This window comes from Gracilinanus agilis, chromosome 2 (genome assembly GCF_016433145.1).
Source record: "Gracilinanus agilis isolate LMUSP501 chromosome 2, AgileGrace, whole genome shotgun sequence".
NCBI lineage: Eukaryota > Metazoa > Chordata > Mammalia > Didelphimorphia > Didelphidae > Gracilinanus > Gracilinanus agilis.
Window position 1 is genome coordinate 42,047,291 of NC_058131.1, and position 22,193 is coordinate 42,069,483.

Genomic DNA, 22,193 nt, shown 5'->3' on the forward strand with positions numbered 1-22,193 from the left:
TGGGAGAAGTCAAAAGCCAAGATTTTATTCTTGTAAAATTCTGCAAAATGACATTGAGGAATCTTTCATCTGCCTCAAGAATGAGCTCCTATGAATACATCTTACAGCCTACCCCGAGGTTCTCAGAGCATTCCTTACTCACAAATGTGTCCTTAAATTGCCTGGACCATGACAGCAGAGCCTTTACCTTGCCAACAGTTCTCAGCTCTGCAGTGTTTTATCCCTGAGTGCTGAGCCCAGCACTTTCTTCTGAACACTTCAGGGGGTGGAGGTGGGCTGAGAACAGTCTTCACCTCACTTCTTCCCACAGGAACTAACTACTACCTGTGCCAAGACCCCCAACTAGCTCCCCCATAGGAGAGCCTTGCACAATGGGCATGCTCTCAAATCCCCTTGGACATCACAACACTGTTTATAGAGCACACATCTAATCAGTCAGGCACTGCAAACATGACCTTAATAAGATAGCATCCTCAGTGGCAAAGATGGCATCTTATCCACACTCCTCAGCTAGAGAATTTGAGACTAGAAAAAGAATGGGATTTATAAAAAAGGAATGGCCGACCTGCAGCTGAAAAAAGAATCATGGAGTTCTAAGTCCTGGCTCAATTCATTAATTTCTTACTCTGCTTTAGAGTAATAAAATGTAGTATGTGCCGTTCTCTCTTTTATATCTTAACTATATCTGTCCACATTTGCCTGACTGATTTGTGTGTGTTCCAGTTATTCCTACTCTACAAAGAAAGCTCTACAGAGCTAGAAGTCTGTGCTGATGCTTCATCATTTCCTACCCGGGGGAGCCCACAGTTATCCTTCATCTGCCTAAGCTAGCAAGGGGACCTTTTGGGCAGGTGTATCTTTCTCTGAGTAAGCAGTTATTGAGCTGGGATGACCCATCTATCAGCTTGAAAAAGGTTAGCCCCAAATAGCTCTCTTTTCTAGAGGTTCTACATGTAGAGAGTGTATACTATAGAATACATGATATATGGTGAGAAGCTGGCATAAGCTTTAGCTTCAGGGCTCCCATTTCTTTGCACAAAGACTTAATGAGATAGAAGCCAGAAGACAAAGCAAATGAAGAAGATCAAGGCCGTTTGTTTTATTGTGTTAAATGCTTAGTGACAGGTCTCCAGTTTTCCTGAAGCTAAATACTTAAAATGTCATCACTCCCACTGCAGCTCTCAATTTCTCTTGTCACCTTGTCTCATTTGGCTGTCAAGATGAAATCCCCCAATTGTCCTGACATATTATTCATTGTGAGCAAATGATAAACCCAAGTGAGCTAACCCTTAGCAGGGATTCTCACTGCAAAAGAAACCTTGAAGTTAATGTATGACTACAATTCCATTTCTCCTTCATAGCAGGTTTTTAAAAAAAAATTTTAATACCATTTAAAACAGGAATTTATTCACATTTTTTTTCAGATTGTTTGCAGCCATTTGGGAAAACTGAATTATTTTAGGGGAACATTTTTAAAAATTATCAACTTAATAACTACCAACCAAAACAAAATTGTATAAACATATAAAATAAGGGGTAAAATCTTATCCAAAACACCTAACCTTTAATGAGGTAGAACCAAAATAATTAACAAGCAAATAAAATGTTTTATATATTCCTCAAAGGCCTGTCCAAAATCCATTACTTCTGGCATGGTTTTCCTCTTTTATTCTTTCTTTTTCATCTTTTAAAAATGTACTTGTAATCATTATATATACAGTTCTGATTTTGCATCATTTCATGAAGATTTTCTTCCATATTTCTTTATATGTTTCATATTGTTTCCATGACGACATAGTATTCATTAAGCTTTTCTTTAGTTGTTAGAAAGATTTGCTCTTAGAATTAGAGCAACTATGGAGAGAGGCAGAGGCAGAGAGACAGAAATTGATCCTTTTTCCATTTTTATGTTGTGTATTTTTTTAAAACTCTTATCTTCTGTCTTAGAATCAATACTGTGTATTGGTTCCAAGGCAAAAGAGTGGTAAGAGCTAGGCAATGGGGGTCAAGTGACTTGGCCAGGGTCACACAGCTGAAAAGTGTCTGAAGCCAGACTTGAACCTAGGACCTCCCATCTCTAGACCTGACTCTCAATCAACTGAGCCATCCAGCTGCCCTTCTTTTTGCATTTTTATGATGATGTGGTGATAGAATTCTAAAAACGAAATCACTAGGTCAAAAGTTTTGATAGGTATTGTCTCTTTTTGACAGACTGTTCTCCACAATAGTTGCCCCAGTCTGCAGTCCCACTAATAATCTACCTTTGGCAAGTAGCCCTTAAAGTGTTTCCTTGCTCTGAAAGCATCTTGTGTTTATTTTCCTTTAGTCATCATGACCAAGCAGTTGGTTTCACTGTCCTCTTTGAAATCATAGCCTGCCTATTAGCATTACCCTGCAGGGATAGCAGACATATTCTGGGACAGAACTGCCTGGGACTATGGGACCATAGAATGTGATTCACCTATAGCCCTGTACAAAGCAAGAGGATTCATGTAGTTAGAGCAGTGCCAGAAGTCTAGGTCACCAACATTAGGAACAAGAAAGGTCTTCTGGGAAAGGCTGGTCAGTATCCCTTTAGAACCTCCATTGTCCGGAGATCTAGGATCATCCTTGAGCTCCTTTTACACCTTGAGCTGCCCTACCACTTCCACCAGGCCCAGAACCTCAAGCCTAATCAATTTAACTATTCTATTTCAAGCCTTTCACCATTTCCTTAAACTATGGCAGTTATCCTAGACCCATGTTGATGAAGATATGGCACACATGCCCCAGCATGCCAGCGGGAGCTGGTCCGTTCTTCCTCTCCACTGGGCCTGAGAACATGTTTCATGTGTCCCGCCCCTCCACCTCTGCCCAGCTGCCCAATTTGAGCACTTCCTCCCTCTGCTGTCTGTGGTAATGAGGGGGGGGTGCTCACAGGCAGTTTGAAGGTACAGTTTGGGCACAGAATCTCTAAAATATTCTCTAACACTGCCCTAGACTATTCTCCCTACCTCCAATCCCTTTCCCTCTTCTTATTCCTCATGCTCCAATCCAACTTGTCAAAAACGCAGGGATACCTTAGAGACTAAGAAATGAAGTCTATCTGGGCTCAAGTTCCTCCACCATATGGCCACTACCAGTATTTCTAGCCTTTTCTCTCACTGCTCCTTGCCTATAACCCATCACACTGGACTCCCCTTCACGTTCCTTATGCTCATCTGATCCTTATAGCTGTCTTCATGTTCTTTCTCTGCTGGGCATGCCCTAACTTCTCCCCTCCTTCATAATCTTAGCTATCTTCATGAGGCAGCTCAGCTATTAGCTTATTTCTTTGGAGCCTTTCCTGGGCTACCCTAGAAGTGATTTCCTCTGAATTCTTCTAGCACTTTGTACCTTTTGCTATCATTCGATCATCTGCTGACTTCCATGGGCTTCACTCAGTTCTCAGCTTCAAAACAAGAACTTCCAGATACCATGATTAGAATTACTTGGCCATGTGTTCTTCTTTCATCTAGATCATAAAATTTAGGAGGACAAGAGTGGTGTCTTCATGATCTCTTTTCCTTCCCAGAGTCCTTCATAGGCCCTCATACACAGTAGATATTAATTAGATATCAAATGAAGGAGAGGAACAACAAAAACACTTACTTGGGGTTGGTGATATGGTCCTCCAGGGCTTACCATGACCGTGTTTGCATCCTGGTTAGTTTGTAAAGAGGTGGGATGAAAGTCAGGCTTCACTGTATGATGGGTCACTGCTAAATGGAACTTATTTCTTGACTTTATCAGAGATTCATCCTGACTGTTATAGCAGAAAGGTACTCACTATAGTGGGTGAATAGCAAATGATGGGTCTCCTTAGTCTTACTCTAAATTTTAGTTTAGCCCACTGAGGAGATGTCTTCCTTGCCACTGATAACTTGTTTGTTAGCTATGCCTGGGGTGAAGCAAGATGTGTGCCCTGATACTCAGGCAGCTATGCTCATCTTTCTTCACTCTTCAGGTGACCTTGAACAACGTGGAAGTCTGTAGTGAAAACATCTCCACTTTGAAGACAACCCTGGAGGTATGTTGGAATTATCACTTTTCCATAAGTGATACTAGTAAAGAGGCAGTGACTTTCTTTGGCATAAATCAGGTTACCAGGCACATTGGTGAGGAAGATTTTTGATCAATGATGGTAATCATGGGATCACAAATTTAGAACTGAAAAGGACCTCAGAGGTCACTGAGGCCAGCCCTCTCATTTCATGGGTGAAGAAACTGAGGATACAAATAGTTAAGTGACTTGTCATGGGTCATACAGCCAGTAAATGCTCCAGCTCCAGTGCTTTGTCTACTACACCATGCTTCCTTTCACCAAATTCTAGAAAAAGCTGGCTGCAATAATTTTATTAACTAGTTAAGTGTCATGTAGCAAGTGCATTGTCATAGATCATTAAAGAGAGCAGAACCATGACCTTCATGTCCCTGTCCTGAAAGGAGAAGCTTAGTGCTATCTAGTATGAGACTAATAAAAGGGAGGCTACTCTCTAATCCTGAATCAATGCTAGACCAGGAAAAGGCAATGGCAATGATTCAATCTGGGGAGTTAGGGTCATGTTGGGTGTCAGATAGAGCAAACCATAGAGGAAGAGCACAGGTAGATAGTCAGAAGTACATTGACTACTGTGAGGAGGCAGAGAACAAGGACCTACATATAGATGCAAAATCAGTTAGTAATATGGAAACAGGTATGAAGTGACAGCATTTGTACAACCTAGTGGAATTGCTTGTTGGCTCTGGGAGGAGGGGAAGGAAAGAAAATGAATCATGTAAAAATGGAAAAATATTTAATAAATAAATAAAATCAATCAGAACATATTTATTAAACATGTGTATCATGCACTGTACTATGTGCCAGGGATATGGAGACAAAAGGGAAATAGCCCTTGCCCTCAATGAGCCTCCATTTTAAAGGAGAAACAAGGGATGGCTATATGTATTATCTCAAAAGTGAAGAAAAGGTGGTGTGCAGACTATGTTAATGGGCAGAAGGACCAAGGTGGCCCTCAAGCTGAATCTGAACAAAGCCAAGGATTCTAAGAAGTGGCTATGAGAAGGGATAGTGCCTCAGGCATGACAGGTGGCACCGAGATGATGAGGGTCATTTGTTCAAAATAATGAACATCCAGATTCCAAAATGTACAGAGGAGAGGAATGTGTGCAAAGATGGAAAAGTAGGAAGGAGGCAGGTTGGGAAGAGCTTTAAATACCCAATAGAAATTTACATTTTATCTTGAAGATAGGAGTTTATTGCTACCAGAGTTTGACAAGCAAGGGATTGGCACACTCAGACCTATGCTTGTGGTTGATGAATTGGAGTGAGAGAGAGGCCAGGTGAGGGGTCAAGTGGAACGTCATAGGGTGGTGGATGAGAGAATGGACAGGAGAGTAGAGAGTATAGTATGCTAGTGGTGTTGTAGAGGTAAGAAATGACATGTGAGGTGGATAAGAATAAGGATTTAGCAGTAAAAGTGAGGTTACAGACCTGCCTGACCCAAGATGGTGATAGCTCCTTCCATACAAATAGGGAAATTTGAAAGAGTAGATGGCTTGGAGGAAAGAGAATAAGTTCTGGATGTGTTGAGTTAGAGATAACTACTGGACTTCCATTTGAAATGACCAATAAGCAGTCTGTGACGCTAGAGTTTAGGACATTTGCTAGGACTAGACATATAGATGGGGGGTATGATTATCTGCAGAGAAATCATCCTTGGACTTATGAGCTAATTAGGTCACCGAGTGAAAGAATATAGAGACTTGATTAGGGACCCAGGATCAGCTTGGTGGTATAGCCCAGTTGGCAGTCATGACTTGGATAGTGAATCAGCAAGGAGACTAGGAAGGAATAGTCAGATAAATAGAATGAGAGCTAGGAGAAATCGGGGTCACAAAAACCCAGGGAGGAGAAGGTGATTCACAGTGTGATGTGTTCCAAGAAACATGGGAGATAGACTCATCTCCTTTGTAGCTCTAACCCCAAATTTTAGAGGGGATGATGCTCCTTCTCAAATGTATCAGTGCAATTTAAAAGAGAACTTAATTGTGCCATTGCAGAACTCATCTGTTCTGCTATAAATTTTCTGACTTTTCCCTTTCATCTATTGTCATTGTATTTTGACTGTAAATCCATTTAGGAAATCATCTAAACTCAAATCAGCAGGTTGGCTAGCTCATTGCCCCAAAAGTTCCATCATTAGAACCAGACCATAATGACTTCTAAAGGCCCTTTAACAGACTGGAGGCACAGAGGTCATCTAGCACTATAAGAGAATGACACTAGGAATTATGTTTAGACCAAATGGGCTGGAGTTGGTCCAATCCAGGACATTCCTTTCAGCTTTACAAATAATGACAAAGGCCCAGAGACATGGCATGACTTATCCATCCCCCTAACCCAGGTCCTCTGACCCCACTCCTAAGAAGCCTGACCCCAGATAAGTCACTTGACTCTCTAAACTTCAATTTCCTCATCTGTAAAATGGGGGTGATAATATTTACACTGCCTATCTCAAAAAGTTGTGAATATCTGTAAATAAAATGCTACATAATCTGAGTTGTTATTATTAGATGGTGAGATCACCCTCTGAGCACCTCAGAACAGAAGGCTTGTTGTATGTAGTCCTCCAGTACCTTTCCATTATGTAGCCAAGACAGAAACTAAGTGCCTACCAGAAAGGAACATTTATGATATATGTTCCGTCCATTCCTAGAGCCATTTAGGATGTGAGGAATGGTTGTACCACCCTTATATGTGAGAGATTGGCATTCTCTTTACTTCACACTTAAATATGTACTGGAGTCTTTAGGGTTGGTTTTTTTCCTCTAGAGTGACTGTACTAAGCTGTTCAGCCAAGGTATCGGAGGGGAGCAAGCCCAGGCCAAGTTCGACAGCTGCCTCTCTGATTTGGCTGCTGTATCCAACAAATTTCGAGATCTCCTACAGGTAAGTACCTGGGTAGGCTTCATCACTTTTACACCAAGGCTAACAAACCCTTAGGCAGAAGCATCCCATCTGTTGCCCTGAGAAAGCTGTTACTGGCATACACTCAAAACTTGGGTGCACACATCTTAGGAGAGTAGTAGAGATGGCAGGCAGAGCTACTGATCTTGTGCCATTTGTCTAGAATGCTCTCCTCCTGTAACAAGCAAAAGATGAAATGAGTGAGGAAAGAAAGGTTTGATTTTCTGAGAGTTATCATTTTATTAAGCAATGTATGTCAATTGCCTAACAAATTGGGACTAAGCCCCTTCCTCATTTTACAGTGGGACCCCAAATACAGGGGAAGACAGGCTTTTATACACTAAAAATAATCAAAAAATACCAATTAATTAAAAGGAAACAATACAGCATTAGGTAATTTGATTTCGAATTAGTTTAAAGATTAGGAAATTTCCAGGTTGGGAGGGGGAGACTGAACAGGTGCAGTTCCCTGAATTCAAGAAAAGAGATATCTCACTCCTCCCAGTTATCTGTAAAAAAAAAAAAAAAAAAACAGAAGAAAACAACTGATTGATCAGGATGGGGCCAGTTTTCAGATGAGACATATAGGTCACTTGAGATGTACAATTACAATCTTCCAGGCTAAGATGGCTGCAGAGTAGAAGGAACTTTACGATTTTCCCTACTATCACTACAAAGCGTCTCAAAAGGACAAAAATTAAAATCAGAAGAGGGAAGTGGCTCTGCCAAGGGGCTCAGCCTTGAAGGTAGGCAGGGTTTGGGCATTTCCACACTATGAGGGGGTAAAATTATACCTACCAAAGTGCAAGCTGATCACCCCTCCCCCACACCACTTCCTGCACCAGAGTCAGAGTGAGGGCCAGGGCAATCTCTAGGTTCTAGGAGGCTGGCTGAGGGCACCACAGTCTTACCCTGAGGACAGGGCAAGGCCTTAGCAGCGAGACTTGGGACCCAAGGCTGGGGAGCACGGATCATGGGAGTAGAGACACCTCAGAGACTGGAAAAATAGCCTCAGGGCAAAAACTGCTCTGTAGCTCGCTACACTGAGAGCTGCCTGCCCGCCTCATTCAGACTTCTGGCTGGGAAGGAAAGATATAACTAACACAGCAATGGCCACTGACACCCAAGAACTACAATCCACAAGTACTAAAAGAAATAAGATACAACAGAGAAAGCCTCTGACATGGGATAACTTCTGTGGAGAAAAGGAGCAGAGTATGGAAGTGACAGCAGAGAGTGACAAACAAGCAAACACATCCAAACTTTCCAAAAAAAAATGGAAATCGGTCACATGTTCTCAAGGAACTCAAAAAGGAGTTCAAGAAACAAGAAAGATAGAAGAAACTTGGGAAGAAAAGTGGGAAATAGGAATGCAAGTAATTCAAAAGAAAATAACAGTTTAAAAAAAGAGACTCTCCCACTTGGAAAAAGAAGCACAGAAATCACAGGAAGTGATAAGCAAATTGGAGCCAGAATTGACCTGCTGGAAGCCATGAAAAGCAGGACAGACCAAACCGAAAAGGAAAATCAAAAGATCATGGCTAAAAACCAGTCTTTAAAGACTAGAATTGGGCAAGTAGAAGCTAATGATCTCACAAAACAGCAAGAATTTAATAAAGCAAAATCAAAAGAAGGAAACATGAAATATCTCATTGAAAAGACAACTGACCTGGAAAACAGGACCAGGAGAGACAATTTGAGAATCGTTGGTCTACCTGAAAACCTAGGGGGAAAACCAGAAGCCTTGACATCATATTACAAGAAATTATCCAAGAAAACTGCCCTGATATTTTTGAACAAGAGGGTAAAATAGACATTGAAAGAGTCCATAGATCACCCTCTACATTAAATCCTGAAAAGAAACCCCCCCCTTCCCACTCCCCTGGAATATAATTGCTAAATTCAAGAGCTTCCAAGTCAAGGAGAAAATATTGCAAGAAGCCAGAAAGAGACAATTCAGATATCAAGGAGCCCCAGACAGGATTATATAGGATTTGGCAGCCTCCACACTAAAGGTCCACAAGGCTTGGAATATGATATTCAGAAGGGCAAGAGAATTGGGTCTACAACCAAGGATCACCTACCCATCAAAACTGACCATGTACTTCCAGGGGAAGGTATGAACATTAACAAAATAGAAGATTTCCAAGTATTCCTAAAGAAAAGACCAGAACTAAATGGAAAATGTGATATCCAATTACAAAATTCAAGAGAAACATGAAAAGGTAAATAAGAAAGAGGGGGAAATTTTTTTTAAGAGCTTCATTCAAATTGTTTATATTCCTATATGGAAAAATATTTGTAGCTCAAAAATTGTTTTCACTATCATAGTAGATAGAAGCAAAATTTATTGGGCATCAACTGAGAAAAACAAGGCAAGAACTGCAATCATGATATCTGACAAAGCCAGAGTAAAAATAGTTCTGATTAAAAAAGATAGGGAAGGTAATTACATCTTGATAAAAGGCAGTATAGACAATGGAGAAATAGCAGTACTCAACATGTATGCACAAAATGGTAGAGCATCCAGATTTTTTTTTAAGTTTAAACTCTTAACTTCTGTGTATTGGCTCCTAGGCAGAAGAGTGGTAAGGGTAGACAATGGGGGTAAAGTGACTTGCCCAGGGTCACACAGCTGGGAAGTGTCAGAAGCCAGATTTGAACCTAGGACCTCCCGTCTCTAGGCCTGACTCTCAATCCACTGAGCTACCTAGCTGTCCCCCCCCCCAATCCAGATTTTTAAAAGAGAAACTATTGGAGCTTAAGGAGGAAAAAGATAGTAAAACTAGTGAGAGACCTGAATCTTCCTCTATGAGATCTAGATAAATCAAACCAAAAAATAAATAAGAAAGAGGTAAGAGATGTGAATGAAATCTTAGAAAAATTATAGTTAATAGATTTATGGAGAAAATAAATAGGGATAAAAGGAATACACCTTTTCAGCAGCACATGGTACGTTCACAAAGATTGACCATGTATTCAAGCATAAAAACATTGCAAACAAATGCAAAAAAGTAGCAATAATAAATGCAACTTTTTCAGATCATAATGCAATAAAAATAATTAGTAAGGATACATGAAGAGGCAAATTAAAAATTAATTGGAAAATAAATAATATGATTCTCCAAAATTGGTTGGTTAAAGAACAAATTATATAAACAATTAATTTCATTGAAGAGAATGACAATGAGGAGACATCATATCAAAATCAATGGGATGCAACCAAAGCAGTACTCGGGAGAAAATTAATTTCATTGAAGGGAATGACAATGAGGAGACATCATACCAAAATCAATGGGATGCAACCAAAGCAGTACTCAGGAGAAAGTTTATATCCCTGAATGCATACATCAACAAATCAGAGAGGGAAGAGGTCAAGGAATTGGGCATGCAAATTAAAAAACTAGAGAACAAATTAAAAATCTCCAGATAAAAACTAAATTGGAAATCCTAAAAATTAAAAGAGAAATTAATAAAGTCATGGCTAATTTAAAAAAAGAAAGAAAACCAAATTAACAGTATCAAAGATGAAAAGGGCTATCTCACTTCTAATGAAGAGGAAATTAAGGTAATTATTAAGAACTATTTTGCCCAATTATATGGCAACAAATATGACAATCTAGTTGATATGGATGAATATTTACAAAAACATAAATTGCCTAGATGGGCAAATTTTTTAAAGAGGGGGCGAAAGGAAAGGAAATGCTCAGTCTGTTTCTAAGGCAACTCTTTCAAAGTTTCATTGTATTGTATCCTACTCGTTGTATTTGTCAGATTAGGAATAATGTTGTGCAGCCAGATAAAACATTTCAGGGGGCCACATCTGGCCCAGGGCCGTAGTTTGCCATCACTGGCCTAGATTAACAGAAGAGGAAATAGAATACTTAAATAATCCCATATCAGAAGTAGAAATTGAACAAGCCATCAAAGAACTCCCTAACAAATGTACAATTATATCCGTCTTGGACTCTGACTACATTTCTGGACAACATAACCTAGATCCCTGGTTAAGGGTCTATAAGCAGCAGGTACAGGCAGTCCAGCTTCCCAGCCACACAGGGCTAGGTTCAAACAGTGCAATATGACTTTCTCCCAATTCCTACAACAAAGTTTTCTCATGGGATGGGATTTGAACTGGGCCCATACTTGAATAGGAAAAAAACTAAGCTAGTTCCAGAAATGAGCCACAAGATGGAATCAGTGTGTTTCACTCAATTCCTACAATTAACCACTTGCTGTCTTACTCCCCTTGGTTCCTTCAATATTCTTAGACCTCATCTCCACCTGCTGGCTTCCAGCAAGTTCCAGTGGAAATTTCACTTTCTACAATATGTCTTTCCCAATACCCCTTAATTCTCTATTGATTTCTAATTGGTCCTGCCAGACTCTTAGTTGTACACAGTTGTTGGTGAATTGTCTCCCTGTTAGATTGGGAGATCCTAGAAGGTAGGGGCTGTCTTTTGCCTTTTTTGTATCCCCAACACTTAGCACAGTGCCTGGCATTTAGTACATGTTTAATACATGTTTATTGATTCACCAACTTGACCATTTTTAACCTAGCTAGTTGGGAACCACTGTTATTGAACTCATGTGGATTCTTAGGAATAAAGCCCCACTATGTGTTTTTTTTTAAAGAAGTTTTATCAGTCTTTTATTTTAACATGATAGTAATTTCCAGATTCCCCACCCTGAAATTGAACCTTCTCTTTTAACAAAGAAAAAAAGTTAAGTAAAAATAGTCATGGTGCCTAATGGTTTTTTAAAATAGATTTGTATTGATATCTTTTAATTTTACCTTGCTTGGATTTCCTCCTACGTCCCAGGCTTCCCATAGAGCAATCCCTTATGACAAAGGATCTTAAAAAATAGAATAAGAAGGGGTAGGGAGGAATACAGCAAAAATGATCAATACATTAAAAAAAAGTCTTGACCTATGCATCTTCCATACCTGTGGGGTCCCTGTGCCTCTGCAATGGCATGGTGAGAGATGTTCTTCTTTGGGGCCAAACTTTTTTTTTTATAGTTTTGCAACATTTATTTTTTTAACTTGTGGTGGTCATTCTTCCTATTTACATTGTATTGTTTTTCTAGCCCATTTTACTTCATTTTGTACTGTGTATAATATATTCTGTTTTGATCATATTGATTTAGAGGTAACCACTAGAGCATCCAGTTTGAGATGACCATGTTGAGTTGAGTTTGGATATCCTGAGTTGTACCAGTTCATATAAGTCTTAAGTATCCATCAGAGTTGTGATTTCTTACAGCACTGCAACATTTCATTATATCCGTGACAGTTTGTTGCTACCACGAAAAGCCCCATAAACACTTTAGTGTATATGGAACCTTTCTCTTTGTTTCGGACCTTTGGGGATATATGCTTATTAGCAGGGAAATCTCTGGGTCAAAAAGGGAATGGGCTTTTTAGCCACTTTATTTTTATCATTCCAAATTGCTTTCCAGAATGGTTGTATTCTTAAAATAATTATTATCCATGTAAAACCATCAGCAAATATTATCTGTAAAAGGGTTAACCCAGAAGCCTTCCCAGTAAGATCAGGAGTGAAGCAAGGATGCCCATTATCACTGCTTTTATTTAGTATTATACTAAAGATGCTAGCTGTGGCAATAAGAGAAGAAATAAAAAGAAGAAAATAATTATCCAGTGCATTAGCGTGCACGCCGTGTGTGTGTATTTCCAAAACCCCTTCAGCATTGAGTATTTCTTTTTTTCATCTTTGCCAGTTTTCTGGGTAAGAAGTAAAATTTCAGGGCTGCTTTGATTTGCATTCTTTTTATTGGTGATTTTGAGCATTCTTTCATATGGTTCTTAATAGTTTGCAATTCTCCAATGACTTCTTTCTTTCTTCTTCTAGATACACTAACTATGCAGAAGGTTTTTTAATTTCATGTAGTCAAAATTATCTATTCTATATTTTGTAAGTGCCTCTATTCATTGTTTAGTTAAGAATACATCTCCACACTCATAGCTTTGAAAAGTATATGATTTGCAGGAGCACTGAGCTAGCACAGTGAATAAACACCAAGCCTAAAGTCGAGGGGACCTGGGTTCAAATCTGGTTTTAGATACTTCCTAGTTGTGTAGTCCTGGGCAAGTCACTTAACCCCAGTTGTCCAGCCCTTACCACTCTTCTGCCTTGGAATAATTCCAAGAGAAAGTAAAGGGGTTTTTTTAAGTATATGATTTGCTTCTTTTCCTAGTTTTTTATAGTACTGAATCTTTAATATTCATATTGTGTATCCATTTTGAAGTTGTTGTGGAATGTGTTGTAAATTGTTTTAAAACACTTAGTTTCCTCTTCTTACTCAGAATCCTTACCTTCTTGTCAGGCCATAGTATTCCAGCTTGCCAGGACTACCAAGGATGGATGGCAACAGGAAGTTCAGAAATGCCTACATGAAATCAAAACTAAGTTTGGCCAGGCTGACTATTTGCCTATAGTAATTAGCGCAAAGCACTTATTTATCAGACATCCAGTAGTCTACAACTTATGTAAAAGGGTTTTTGCCAGAACCTGTTTAGAGCACTATATACAGAGGAGGCAACTTGCTTTCTTATGATAGGAGATGGGAAAACACAAGGTAGAAGAGGCTACCAGCAGACCAACAGCATCAAAGGAGTACATCCCTGTACAGATGGGCTTGGAAATCCAACAAGCTATCTGGTTCATTCATCATTAAGAATTCAGTGGAAGACCCTAGCCCTATGTGGAGCTGCTCCCCTCCCCCTCTCCACTTCACCTGGGGACAATTTTCACCTGCCCCACCCCTTCCCCCATCAGCCCACTGTAAGCATTTCCTCCCTCCACTGTCCAGGGTAGTGCAGGCAGCTCACAGGCAGCTTGAAGGTGCAGTTTGGGCATGTGATCTCTAAAAGTTTCACCAACACTGACTTGGGCAGTCAGCCTCGAGGAGAATTATCATAGCTGGGTCTGCACCCTCTATCATAGGCTCCAAGGAAATCTCAGAGGAGGATGAGCTCCAGGGCTAGGTAGGGAGGAGGGGGAGCTTCCCAGCCTTCACCTGTCTGATATACTCCATTCTACCTTGTCCTTGATGCAGGAGGGCCTGACTGAGCTGAACAGCACTGCCATCAAACCACAGGTGAAGCCTTGGATCAACATCTTCCTCTCTGTCTCCCACAACATTGAAGAGGTAATTCTGTCCTAGGAATTTGCTGACAATGGCAATGGTGATGGCAATAGCTATTTATATAGCACTAGTTATAGAATGCTGTATGGTTTATAAAGCACTTTACAAACCCAGTTGAATTGCTCATTGTCTATGGCAGGGGGAGGGAAAGAACATGAATCATGTAACCATGAGAAAATATTCTAAATTAATTATATAAAAATTTTAAAATAAATAAAGCACTTTACAAATATCTCATTCTCAAAACCCTGGGAGAGAGGTTTAGTTCTTATGTCTATTTTACAGATAAGGAAACTGAGGCAGGCAGCAGGTCAGTGGCTTGCCCAGTCATCCAGACGGTTTCTGAGGCAGGAATTAAGCTTGTGTCTTCCTGACTTCAAGTCCAGCAGTGACTACGTAGGGATGTCCCAGGAATCCTTTCTCCCAAGGATTTGATTCTTTGATGAGACTAGCGAGTACTGAAGTTGTTAAATGACTAGAACCTATTAATGGGGCTCCTTTGATAGCTGTTGGTCTGCTGGTATCCTCTTCTGCCTCATGGTCTCCCATTTCCTATCCTCTAAGAAAGCAAGCTGCCTCCTCTGTATACAGATTGCTCTTATAGAAGTTTTGATTAGCTGGGCACATCTGAAGGCAATTCCACAGCCTCTCAGATTCTTAATGGATTGAACCTTCTCATTTCCTTGAGTCGTCTGTTTATAAAAAGCTTTTGCTTTTCCCTTGACCTGATCCTGACTTGTACAGGCAGCTAGTCTGGTCATTTTGCTCCTATAACATACATTATATGGAAGGAATAAAAGCATCGGGAGCCTTGGTATATTATGTGGTGCTGTGCTCATGAGCTCCTTAAGTAGGAGCTTTGGGCACATTCAGAGCCAAGAGAAAGGCCCATGTTGTTTCTCAGTGCTATAGAACTGTGATATTATAGTCTTCCCATCAGCCTGGAAGTCCAAACTCTTTTTCCACAGGATGAGTCAGGGAGCAGGGAATGGCATCATAGAGCCCCTCAAGGGTAATGGGCACCCACTGTGGCAGAGAGATCATATCCTAGAATTATGAGTGGAAGGAGCTTGTGGACTGGAGACAGAAATAACATTGAGCTTTGTTTCTTTTTTCAACATTAGGAAGAATTCAATGACTATGAAGCTAATGACCCATGGGTGCAACAGTTCATCCTTAACCTTGAGCAGCAGATGGCCGAGTTCAAGGTGAGCATCACAGGCTTTAGAACTGTTCCCTGTAGTGCTGTTGATGGGGCCCTAAGCTGATGTCTGTCCTCTCTACGTAGGCTGGGCTCTCTCCCGTCATCTATGACAGTCTCACCAGCCTTATGACCAGCCTCATTGCGATCGAGTTGGAGAAAGTGGTTCTGAAATCCACCTTCAACAGGGTAAGGCCTCTTACACACACCTTAGGCACGTGGTCCCACAGGCTCTGGGCCACAGCTCCGTGAGAGGTTACTTTTCCTACTCTCTCCAGGCTCCTGCCTGACATTCATTTTCCAACCTTATGCTGTCTTACTCTCCTTCTTGCACTTTCTGCCTCAGCCGAACCAGACTGCTCTGTCCTTCAGACATGTAGCATCCTCTCCTCCTTCCTTATCCGCATGCCTAGAATGCCCTTCTTCCTTTTTCTCTTGTCTAATTCCTTCCCAACTCAAATCACCTCCTTCATGAAACTTGGCTTAACTCCTCTGATCAATAAATAATGGCCCCTCTCTGGTCCTCACACAGTACTTGGTTTGGCACATCTCTGATGTAATATTATTTATTGGCTGTCTCTGCCTCTATGTTCCATGAGGATAGGGGCTGGGCCTGGATTCCTCTCCTCTCTCCTCCCCCCCCCCCCAGTCCTTTGCATTGATCTCTGCATTTATTAGATAAAATGAGCAAACATGTTCAGAAGTCCAGACTTCCAACTCGAGTCTCCCTGGGCTTTTCTCTCTCTCACAGCTGGGTGGCCTGCAGTTTGACAAAGAGCTGAGGTCCCTCATTGCTTACCTCACCACAGTGACCACCTGGACCATCCGAGACAAGTTTGCTAGACTTTCCCAGATGGCAACCATCCTCAACCTAGAAAGGGTGAGTGGATGCTCTGAGCTGGCAGTAGCTCCCGACCTTGCCAGGGAATGATACCTTAGGAAGGAGACAAGTTTCAAGAGCTCATCTCTCAGGGGACAGAGGGGATCTGAAGTTTCCTGCAGTGTATCATAGTACCATCCCATATGGCACATTCCACTGAGGAGGGCTATCACTGGTATAATTCTCTGCCCCTCTTGCAAGAACCCAGTGGCCATCCCCTTAGTAGCAATGCCTATGAGAATGTATTTTCTCTTTGCTGATGCTGCTCTGGCCTCCACTTCAGGTGACAGAAATCCTGGATTATTGGGGCGCCAACTCAGGCCCTCTCACATGGCGTCTGACTCCAGCTGAGGTGCGCCAAGTGTTGGCCCTACGAATTGATTTCCGCAGTGAAGACATCAAGAGGCTTCGCTTGTAGCTGGCAGGACAAGTCTATCACACTCCATGGGCTTTCCTGGGGCTTTCAGTGGTTGAGCCCAGAGAGTGGTCAGCCTGAACATTCCTAGGATTGCTACAGGCTAGGCAGGCCTCACTCGAGCTATCTCATGTCATGGCTTGGAGGCCCAGCCCATTCCATTTCTAGGAACAGGTAAATAAGCTGCCCTGGACATATCTCTGCCTTCCCAGTTTGACGAGACCCACAGAGGACCTCCAAGCAAGGAGGTCAGGGAACTTGGTGGCATGTTCTTTTCCTATTATACATTCCCTACAGAGGAAAGAAGAGCCATCCAGAATGGAGGCAAACAGGCCATTTTTCTGCTTTGGGAGAGAACAGCCACCACCTCAGACACTACAGAAAACGGTTGTATGTCCCGTCTGGCTGGGTTGATAGTCTCCTTTTAGGGGACATCTGGAGAACAAGAGAAATCCTTAGGAAATGATGAATGTTCCATTACATTTAGTGATCACACTAAATAAAGACTGAGACTTGAAGACTAGTAGGTGTCAGAGAAAAGCTCTATCCTAGAAAGGGAGGGCAAAAAACTCCAGCCCTCCCCCTCCAACCCCAGTACCAAGCAGCAACACATGGGAACCAGTAAAGGCTCCTCACCCATTCACCACCCACCCCAGCTAGGACACACACAAGGGAAATGGCTAGATTATTGCTCCTTTTCACCCAGCTCCCTGTGAACCAGATGACTCCATCCTGAGCATCCCACAATGAAATGAGCACTTTCAATGTGGATGGAAAAAGGCTTTCTAGGTCCAACTTTAAAGAATCATTGGTTTATTGTCACTAAAAATCCCAACCTGAGAGACCTGGTTCTGGTGGTCACCTGTGTAGGGGTCCTGTGCCCCCTTCAGAACACGGGACTCAACATTCATTTGTTAAAACTTGAATTTGCCATGACTATATGGTTTCTTCAGCTCAAGGCCCCAGGCTAGAGGACTGGCTGTTTGAAGGAAGCATCCCTTCATACTCATTGTGGCTGGCATGAACTGAGTCCCAACCTCAAAACGACTAGCATTGCTCCCTGCTCCTACTAGCCAAGTTGCTGAAACATTAGTAGTATATGAAGCCTGGTGAGTGGGAAGCCCAGCTTCCTCTGGTTTACCCTGCAGGGAGGGGCAATAACCTCCATAGCATATTTTCTGTAGCTGGGCCAAGGTAGGCAGGAAACTTATAAACAGCCAGCCTCCTAAGGCAGGAGCATTCTAGAAGAGGGGAAAAAAGACAGGGATGCACAAGGCCCCTTGGTGTGGGGAATCAGGTACATAAGGGACAGTTGGTTTGATTTCTGGATAAGGACGGGGTGGCCAGACTCCCGTCATAGGCAATATCCTATGTCCTGAAAGACTTTCACCTATCAAATGAGAACACCGGACTAGATGAGCAATAAGGTTTCTTTAAACTCCTTTGATCCATTTGGGCCAGAGGAGGAGTGAGCCTGGTGGTACAACAGTCCAATGAAAACAAAGGTCAGGGCCCTCATAAATATCTATTTACCCAATTTGTAGAAATGAATTGTGACTGGAGAATTAGCAGCATAACCTAGGAGAGAGATGGCAGAGTCCTTCTCCCTGCTCATAGTGTTCTTCCATTATAAAGCAAAATTTGGAGTTGGAGACCAGCTCAGTGTCATCAGCCTGGCTCTCTGAGTTTGAGCCCTCGGCCCTCCTAACAGGAAGATGGGACGAGGTCCTTCGGTCTCACGGCTGAGGCCAAGGCCATGCTGATGTCTGCTGAGATGGGGAAATCCCCAACACCCTCCCAGCTCTGGGTCCAGGAGGCAAAAGATTGGGCTTGCCAGTCTTCTCAAGTCCCAGTGATTTCTTGCTCTGGTCCCCAGAGAGAAACTAAAGAGAATGGCATTTCCCTCTTCCTATGAGAACACAAAGAAGCCAAGGCTCCCTAGCACCAAGTTTGGGCTCTTCTCTTCCAGGCACCACAACAGCCTGGCTGGACCAGGGCCTGGGGGTCTAGGATCCATCAGGCAGAAGCATCACTGGCCAGCACCCGCAGGCTGAAGCCCTGGGTGTCCACCTCCACCAGGTGGATGCTGTAGTTCTCCAGGCCCTAGGAGGGAAGTGCAATGGGAAGGGAAGCTCCAGGGACCGGAGAGGCCCTCAGGAAGCCCAGCAGAGAAAGGGGCAACACCAGGGGAGCCTCCAACCCCAGGGAAAGCAGCCGGCCTTGTTCACTCCCTTCTCCCCATCCACACCCCTGCCCTGGCCCAGCGGCTACCTCCATCTTGGCGAGCACCGCCTCCAGGACCTCCTTCTGCCGTGGTTCTTTAGTCAACACGTAGAGGAAGCCTCCACCCCCAGCCCCTGCCAGGCTCTGGCCGTACACATAAGGCTTCAGGACATCCATCATGCGCCGCACAGCCTGGGGCTCACAGCCCGGGGCCATGCACTTCTTCTGTCCCCAGTACTGAGTCAGACACTGGCCCAGAAGGGGCAGGTTCCCTGCAATGGGGACACGGAGGGCATTCACGGACGTAAGGGCAGGAGGCCGTCCCCAGGGCCCAGGATTCACCCAGGAGAGGAACCACCTGGAGCTGGACCCAGTAGGACCTGCCTCTCTGGGCTTTTCTCTCTGCTGCCTGGATAGGCCCCATCTGCCGTGCCCAAGGAGCCCTCCTGGTGGTGGGTAGATGCCCAGAGTTCCCCGGCCTTTGGCTTGGTAGGGTGGCCCCCAGACATAGGCTGGCCCCCCCGCCTGCTTTCCCCCTCCTCCCCGGAGCCCAGTGCCCAGATGCCTTTGGAAGAGCGCCTCAAAGAGGACTCACCTTGGCAGAAGGCCCGAGCACACTCCTCAGCGTTTCTTATCAGAGCCTGGGCATTGTCCACCACCACAGGCAGCCGGGCATACCAGTTCCTCAGGACATCCTACAGTTGGCGATGGAGCAGAAAGGGAAAAGGAGGAAGACAGGTCAGTGTGGCTGCAGAACCCGCTAGTGGGTCTGCAGGGAGGCTTCCTGCTCCAACCGCCCCGCATCCTGTGCACCGGGGACGAGCCTACCTGGAGCAGGTTGCGTGCCAAGCGGGTCTTGCCTGTGTACACCAGGAGCAGGTGCTCGTTGAGGGTCTGAATGAAGTCGGGAGGCACCGAAATCTCTTCCACCTCTACCTTCAGCGGCAGCTGGGCCCTCGATCGCCCTATCTTGATGCCCGGTACGAGGCCGCCCACCTGGTCTTGCCAGCCGCCTCCTGCAAACCCCAAGGCCTCGTCCTGGGCAAAGCCTTTAGGACGAACCTCCCAAGCCCCATCCTCAAAGCCCCGTCCCCAAAGCCCCCCGAAGCCCCATCCCCAAAGCCCCGTCCCCAAAGCCCCTTCCCCAAAGCCCCATTCCCGAAGCCCCATTCTCCTCCTCCGATTCCTCCAGTAAACATCTAAGTGCCTGCTCTGTGCTGGGCCCTGCGCTATGGGCTGGGGTTCACCCCCCCCCCCAATTGCCTAGCCCTGACCGCCCTTCTGCCTTGGAACTAATCCACAGGATTGATTCTGAGACGCTCCGGGTCCCCAGGGAGCTCCCATTCAAATGGGGGAGTTGAAAACAAATATGGGAGAAAGCAGACTCGAGCTCTGGCTCCAGGGCTTTTCCTCTGAGGAGCAGCCCTGAAAAGAGCTCGGGCCAAGCTCCGCCACTTAACGGCTCTGTTCCTCTGTTCAGGTCACTGTTCAGTCTTAGAACTCAGTAAACTCAGATTTGTTTTGGTTCCGTTGTTTTTCACCATGTCCCCAAGACTCTTGGTGCTCCCATTTGGGGTTTTCTTGGTTGAGACGCTGGAATGGTTTTGCCATTTCCTTCTCCAGCTCACTTTACAGATGAGGAAACAGAGGCAAACAGGGTGAAGTGACTTGGCCAGGGTCACCCAGCCAAGAAGTGTCTGAAGCCAGATTTGAACTTGGGTCTTTCTGACGCCAGACCTGGTGCTCTACCCTCTGCACCACTTAGCTGCTCCAGCTCTAGAAGTACATGAAATAGGATGACTGTAGTTATGACCTGCCTGGACCAGCTGTATCCAGCCCAGGCGTATAACTTTCATAAATGAATGACTTAATGAACGACTGAATGGCCCTTTCGGTCACTTCCCAAGGAGAGGAAGCGAGAGGTCCAGCTTTTGACCTGAGGAATGGCTGTAGAGGTCCAGGGGAAACTGACGCAGGAAAGGTCTTTGCCAAGAAGAGCACAAGGAATTCATGGCAGAGCCATGCCAGGAAGGAGTCCACACATGTCCGCAGCCCTACGGAACGGCTTCCGACACTGAGGACAAGCCAAGATGCCCTGTATTGTACATGTATTATAAGCCAGCGGCCCCTGGGATAAGGCCGGGTCCTGTGTCCAGCTCCCAGCACACGGGCACATGGGAGACCCTAGTCCAGTCTTGCTGGCGGCTGATGGCCTTGGAAAGATTCCGGATGAGCCCCATTCGGCAGCCCCAGAGCCTCGTCCTGAGCTCCCTCCTCCCCCTCCTTCTCCCCCATACCTGTGGTGAGCATCTGCTCCAGATGGAGAACGGCGTGGATCAGAGCCTGGGTGTCCACCGCTCTCCCCGCCGCCCGATACAAGGCCGCCAGCACTGCCCCGGCCAGGATGCTGCTGGTGCCTGCGGTGTTGGGGGGAAGCGGCGTCTGCCTTAGCTCCTTACCGAGCAGGAAGGGCCGAGGTGGGGGGACTGGCCGAAAGGGAGAGACGAGGCCAGGGCTGGGGCCAAGAGTCTGGGCTGCGGGGCTGGCACATGGACCGAGCACAGTGCTGCTAGCAGAGGGGTCACTCACCCAGGCCAGAGCCGTGGGGCAGGTCAGACCACGTGTGCAGCTCGAAGCCCCCCCCAAAGCCGTGGAGAAGCTGCGTCTGCAGGGTGTTCGGGGAGGGGAGCTGCACGATCTGGGCGCAGATGAAAGCTGCCTTCAGCAGGGCCCCTGAAAGGCAATGGAGGAGGGAGAGAGAGCTCAGCCCCTCCCAACCGAGCCGAGACTGTTAAATGGGTATTTTCTGCTTCTTCCATCACCGCAGCAGCCCGTATGCCCTCCCCCTCCCTCCCCAAGACCCACCCCTGGTCACAAATAGGGACAGATACGTTGGGAAAGTCCAGAAATGGGAACAAATCTGCCCACGGAGCTTTCCAAAGGGCCACTTTACAAGTACCCTCATCCCGAGAACGATTCTCGGTAGGAAATGGCATTCCCCACAAGCCTTCATCCTCTGTGCCTCCCCTTCCGAGCCAGATTCCTAGAGGCTGCCTACGTTTATTTCTTCCATTTCTTCTCCTCTTTGAACCCCTTTGAAATCTGCTTTCCATCCTCACCGCGCTCTCCGGTGCTCTCGAAATAGCCAAATCCGATTCCCAATTCTTCTCCCTAATCTTTCCCTCTCCTCCCAGAGACTCCGTCCTCCCTGGGCTTTCACGATGCCTCCCTCTCCCTCTCTGCCTCTCTCTCTGCCTCCCTCCCTCCCTCTCTCTCTCTCTCTCTCTCCCTCTCTCTCTCTCTCTCTCTCTCT

General features: G+C 44.6%; 2 protein-coding genes across 3 annotated transcripts in view; one reads left to right on the forward strand and one right to left on the reverse strand.

The window, feature by feature from the left end:
* The window catches only part of COG4 (component of oligomeric golgi complex 4), a 37,317-nt gene extending 20,137 nt beyond the window's left edge, over positions 1–17,180 (forward strand). Inside the window, exons 13-19 of one of the 2 annotated variants that reach the window (XM_044663108.1) lie at positions 3,986–4,048; positions 6,854–6,970; positions 14,072–14,164; positions 15,286–15,369; positions 15,450–15,551; positions 16,114–16,242; positions 16,526–17,180. In XM_044663108.1, the coding sequence (XP_044519043.1) occupies positions 3,986–4,048; positions 6,854–6,970; positions 14,072–14,164; positions 15,286–15,369; positions 15,450–15,551; positions 16,114–16,242; positions 16,526–16,660 (723 nt within the window). In that variant the 3' untranslated portion in view covers positions 16,661–17,180. The remainder of the gene's footprint in view (positions 1–3,985; positions 4,049–6,853; positions 6,971–14,071; positions 14,165–15,285; positions 15,370–15,449; positions 15,552–16,113; positions 16,243–16,525) is intronic. The other variant, XM_044663107.1, reaches the window with a different exon arrangement.
* Positions 17,181–17,471: 291 nt separating this feature from the next.
* Positions 17,472–22,193, reverse strand: part of FCSK (fucose kinase) — a 24,690-nt gene continuing 19,968 nt past the window's right edge. Inside the window, exons 18-23 of the mRNA XM_044663109.1 lie at positions 21,470–21,613; positions 21,178–21,297; positions 19,709–19,896; positions 19,476–19,575; positions 18,929–19,152; positions 17,472–18,760 (exon numbers count right to left, since the gene is read on the reverse strand). Of these exons, the coding sequence (XP_044519044.1) occupies positions 18,674–18,760; positions 18,929–19,152; positions 19,476–19,575; positions 19,709–19,896; positions 21,178–21,297; positions 21,470–21,613 (863 nt within the window). The 3' untranslated portion in view covers positions 17,472–18,673. The remainder of the gene's footprint in view (positions 18,761–18,928; positions 19,153–19,475; positions 19,576–19,708; positions 19,897–21,177; positions 21,298–21,469; positions 21,614–22,193) is intronic.